Consider the following 5,117-nt stretch of genomic DNA (forward strand, 5'->3'; position numbering starts at 1 on the left):
CAGCGACACTAGCCAACGATGATGAGCAAGGTCACCAATGCATGTCTGAAGATAATATTACATCGACCAGAAACAATTTGCATCCACAGGTCAGTACAACGATGTGTGTCTGCTCTAGATTTGCACAATACACACTAGAGGGAGCCGCTCGTAAATCAGTTTCCTGTTTTTATACTCTGATGCTATTCACATCCCTTTGCCTCTTACTCCACTACAATTAGTCATTGAAATGTGTTGTGTATTTGGACATTGTCATTTATTCCGTTTTGCTGCGTAGGAATATTTTTCGGCGGCGTGAGCGTTGGTGCCTTCCGTCAGGCGTTGTGTTTTTGTTGTTTTTATTGCATTTATTGGTATAGTTGTGTATATTTTTAGGTCATTTGTAACCATGTTACCAATAGATGTGATGACTTTATGCCAGTCCATGATTTCTATGATACACCTTAAAGGTGAACTATGAGGGGGGGGGGGGGGCTTTTCACTCACCTCATAGTTCTAGCCGACCTGTGACAATGAGACTGTCACAGGGCGGCTCAGTGGATCAGGGGGGGGGCAAATCCGCTCCGGCTGCGGCGTCTCAGTATACCGCGAGGTGTAGCTCCCTATATACTGAGCCTAGGGTGACGGGAGGACGCTAGTTTGTGTCCTCCCGTTACCCTAAGGAGAACTATGGGGAAAAACACTGACCCTATAGTTCTCCTTTAAGGCTGGGTTCCCACCTAGGCGTATCGAATATGCGCGTTTCCTGCAGCACGTTTTTACCGCGCGTTTCCGAGGGCTACCCGGCTGTATCCCAATGGATACGCACAACAAAAACGCCTGTACTTCTTTGGGTGTAGGGTGTTTTGTAGCGCGTTCATACGGCCTGTAATACGCCCAGGTGTGAACCATGCCCATAGGAAATAATGGGATTTCGGTGTTTGAGCGTTTTGCAGAGCGTGCGAACGCGCTACAAAACGCCCAGGTGTGAACCGGTCCTTGATGTGCTAATTTCTTTGGTACAGGCATCCCTCGAGTTACAAACAGAGGCTATTACTGTACAGCAGGGGGGGTCCCAGGCTGCAGCCAAAGGGTACTGCTCAGCATTCCAGTAGTTGTAATGCTACCGCGCTCGTTCCGACGAGGAGTGCCCGCCTTTTTGGGTCTGGTTCGTAGTACTGTACGTACATCACAGGAAGTTGGCTCTTGTTAGACTTGCAGGCGAGGGGTGCCCGCCTCTTCTTCCGGGGTCACTGGGAGGTTTTTACTGCTGTCTGTATCCTCATTAGAAAGATTTAATTGTCACAGGGACAGAAAGTGAGGTGAAATCTTCTGAACGGGCACAGACAGCAAAACAAACTTTACAGGGGGTAAACCCTTCCCTATGCTATCCAGAACTAGAAAACAAAATTGGGGGGGCTGACATTACACTTAAAAAATGTACCTGTTCCAACTTACATAGAAATGTAACTTAACCACTTGAAGACCGCGGTGTTACACCCCCTTCCAGGCCATTTTTCAGTGTTCAGCGCTGCGGTACTTTGACTGACATTTATTCCGTCACGCAGCGCTGTACTGAAATGAATTTTATACCATTTTTTGGGGACACATAGAGCTTTCTTTTGGTGGTATTTATTCACCACTGCGGGTTTTTATTTTTTACTATATAACAAAAAAAGTACCCTAAATTTTGTAAAAACAAACATGTTTCCCTATAAAATGTTATGAAACATTTATTTTCACCCCAATTTTTTGGTATAATATAAAAGACGGGGTCACGTCGGGTAAATAGACACTAAATATGTCAACCTTTAAAATTGCGCGCGCCCGCGAAATCGACCGCAACCAAAATTAGCCATAGGCGACACGTTTTTACCGCTCATCAGTTTAGTGTTATCAGTGATTGATGGCCCTAAAATTATCCGACGTTCGCGGCGATACGTAACATGTGCTGCATAATAGGCGCAATCGTCGTTTTCGTACATAGGCGCACCCGAGGCATGTTTGCATGTGTATGGGGGGGGGGGGGGGTTGGATGACATTAACCTCTTGAATGGCAGCGGCGACGAGGAGACGGCGGGACAGAGGTACGGGGGTGGGGAGGCCGCACACCCGCAGCTCCTGCAAGCGGTTGGGCATCTCTAGAGACGCCTGATCACTTGTATGTAAACAGCCATCACTGGCTGTTTACATGCTCACAGTTTTCCCTCTCGTGTGCGTGCTGAGTGCCGCACACGAGAGGGGGGAGGGGCAGGACGTCTTAAGACGCCCTCCCGCTCCTAGCAGACGTCCGTCCGGCCGTTCACAAACTGTGAGTGATTTTGTGAACCAGTGTGCTGCGCTTGGTATTGCGATACGTGCTAGAGACTATCTCAAAAAAGTGATTTTCACTCCTCCTCAAAGTTCGAGCCGACCTGTGACAATGAAACTGTCACAGGTCGGCTCAATACATCGGGAAGTGAGAGAACACATACCGCCGCTCGCTCACTTCTCGATCTATCCCTGCAGAGAGTGGTGAGTGTCGCTCACGGCTCCCTGCAGGGATTTCCCCTCCCCTGTCCGATCCTTTGACGGGGGAGGGGGCGGGCACAGCTGGCTCTTCCTCTAGATAGGCAGAGCCAGCTGTCAGTCACGCAGCTGGGTGGATGTCGACAGCAATGTCGGGGTCCGTCCCGGCTGCGGCGTCTCAGTATACCGCAAGCTACAGCTCCCTATATACTGAGCTTAGGGTGACGGGAGGACGCTAGTTTGTGTCATCCCGTTACCCTTAGGAGAACTATGGGGAAAAACACTGACCCCATAGTTCTCCTTTTAAGAACAAACCTACAGTCCCTAACTTGTTCGTAACCCGGGTACTGCCCGTACTACCAAAAAAAATAGTAAATGCATCAATATGACCTCGTGAGAAATGCGCATTTCCTATGTAATGAAGCCTGCAGAGCATTGCACCTACTGAGTCGCGGGTGCCTGATGGTGATTCGTATAAAATTTGTATTGTTTAGAGACATTAAATGCAGCCAACACGTTACAGGGCGAAGGTCTCTCCCTTCTATAGGGATATAATAACATCTCTGCTCTTCTCTCCTCAGGAGTTACTCCTCATTGATGCAGGCAGGAAACATGTCATCCAATCAGGTTAGTAAGCTCAGGAATTCCTCTTCAATCTCTTTGCTGATTGGAGAATATGAAAGTGCAGTAGAACAATGTGATCTACGGATCCGTAACAGGACTGGAGGGGTCTGGTTGTGATTGCTGTTTATGTGACAAGCGAGCCATCAGCACGCAGAGGGCGGGGCTCAGCTCCAGATAATTACACAAGGAACCTTTTTTACATCTTTTATCATTTAATTGGAAAGTGTCAATAATACCGCCAGTGTTGCTCTGTACTTGGATATGTATTGCTGAACTCCGGTCTGGCCTTAAAATGTACATTTGGTCCATCTACTACATGGTGTCGTAGAGGGCATAGACAAGACCAGTCACCCTGCAGCAGTGAGCTGCAGGAGAGAGCAGCAGTGAGCGGTCTTTATTACAGGAAGGGGCGGAGACAAGACCAGTCACTCTGCACAGGAAGAGAGGGCAGCAGTAACCAGTCTTTATTACAGGAGGAGGCGGAGACAAGACCAGTCCCCATGCACAAGGAGAGAGCAGCAGTGAGCGCTCTTTATTACAGGAGGGGGCAGAGACAAGACCAGTCACCCTGCAGCAGTGAGCTGCAGGAGAGAGCAGCAGGGAGCGGTCTTTATTACAGGAGGAGGCGGAGACAAGACCAGTCCCCATGCACAAGGAGAGAGCAGCAGTGAGCGCTCTTTATTACAGGAGGGGGCAGAGACAAGACCAGTCACCCTGCAGCAGTGAGCTGCAGGAGAGAGCAGCAGGGAGCGGTCTTTATTACAGGAGGAGGCGGAGACAAGACCAGTCCCCATGCACAAGGAGAGAGCAGCAGTGAGCGCTCTTTATTACAGGAGGGGGCAGAGACAAGACCAGTCACCCTGCAGCAGTGAGCTGCAGGAGAGAGCAGCAGGGAGCGGTCTTTATTACAGGAGGAGGCGGAGACAAGACCAGTCACCCTGCACAAGGAGGGAGAGCAGCAGTGACCAGTTTTTATTACAGGAGGGGGCAGGGACAAGACCACTCACCCTGCACAAGGAGAGAGAGCAGCAGTGAGCGGTCTTTATTACAGGATGGGGCGGAGACAAGACCAGTCACCATGCACAAGGAGAGAGCAGCAGTGAGCGGTCTTTATTACAGGAGGGGGAGGAGACAAGACCAGTCACCCCGCACAAGCAGAGAGAGCAGCAGTGAGCGGTCTTTATTACAGGAGGGGGCGGAGACCAGACCTGTCACCCTGTACAAGGAGCGAAAGCAGCCGTGACCGGTCTTTATTAAAGAAGGGGGGAGGAGACGAGACCAATCACCCTGCACACGGAGGGAGAGCAGGAGTGAGCGGTCTTTATTACAGGAAGTCTCACACGGGATCACTGCACAGATCAGGAAGAATACACGCGGCTCTGGTATGAGGAGGATAATTCTGCATTTTGTCTTTATTCGTTATCTCTGATTTCTGTATTTTACCTCCCGGCAGGACGGCAATGACTCCGACGAGTTCATGTAACGTGGTCATGTGACCACGGGGACCCTTTTCCTCAATGCTACCATGACGGGAGCCTCTCCGTGTCAAACTCCATCCAGCGTTTACTTCCGGCCTGGCTGGTCAGCGGATTCCGGGAACATCCTCGCACCCCGAAATGTTTTTTTTTTACCGTTACATGGAGGAGATTGAGGATTCGGAGGATGACTCCCCTGAGCTGAGGACATCGCTCGAATCACAAACCCATCTACGCGCTGAGGAATGACCGCTATGTCGGATGGAAGCTCCGCCCCCTCGTCATCACTCCCACACGTCGCTGGGCTGCTACTTTTAAACTTTTATTTGTTCTTTCTCTCGGAAGACATAAGGAAATCTTTTTCTAGCCGTCGTCTGAACGCAGAATTTCTTTTGTTTGGTGTGAGCACTCGGGGACGTCCCTGGAACTTGCTGGCAATGACTCGCCTCGATCTTGCTCCGCGCCATGTTTGGGTGCAATGCGTAAGCAAGACGGGAATTAAAGTATTAGCCGAATATCTTGCGGTGTTAT

General features: G+C 50.0%; 1 protein-coding gene across 1 annotated transcript in view; it reads left to right on the forward strand.

Annotated features, from left to right (window-relative positions):
• Positions 1-4,693, forward strand: part of CCDC25 (coiled-coil domain containing 25) — a 17,169-nt gene extending 12,476 nt beyond the window's left edge. The window contains exons 8-9 of the mRNA XM_018569860.1: positions 3,069-3,114; positions 4,565-4,693. Coding sequence (XP_018425362.1) covers positions 3,069-3,114; positions 4,565-4,594 — 76 coding nt within the window. The 3' untranslated portion in view covers positions 4,595-4,693. The remainder of the gene's footprint in view (positions 1-3,068; positions 3,115-4,564) is intronic.
• Positions 4,694-5,117: the final 424 nt, after the last annotated feature.

The sequence above is a fragment of the Nanorana parkeri genome, unplaced genomic scaffold, assembly GCF_000935625.1.
Source record: "Nanorana parkeri isolate BGI_ZX_2015 unplaced genomic scaffold, ASM93562v1 scaffold1413, whole genome shotgun sequence".
NCBI lineage: Eukaryota > Metazoa > Chordata > Amphibia > Anura > Dicroglossidae > Nanorana > Nanorana parkeri.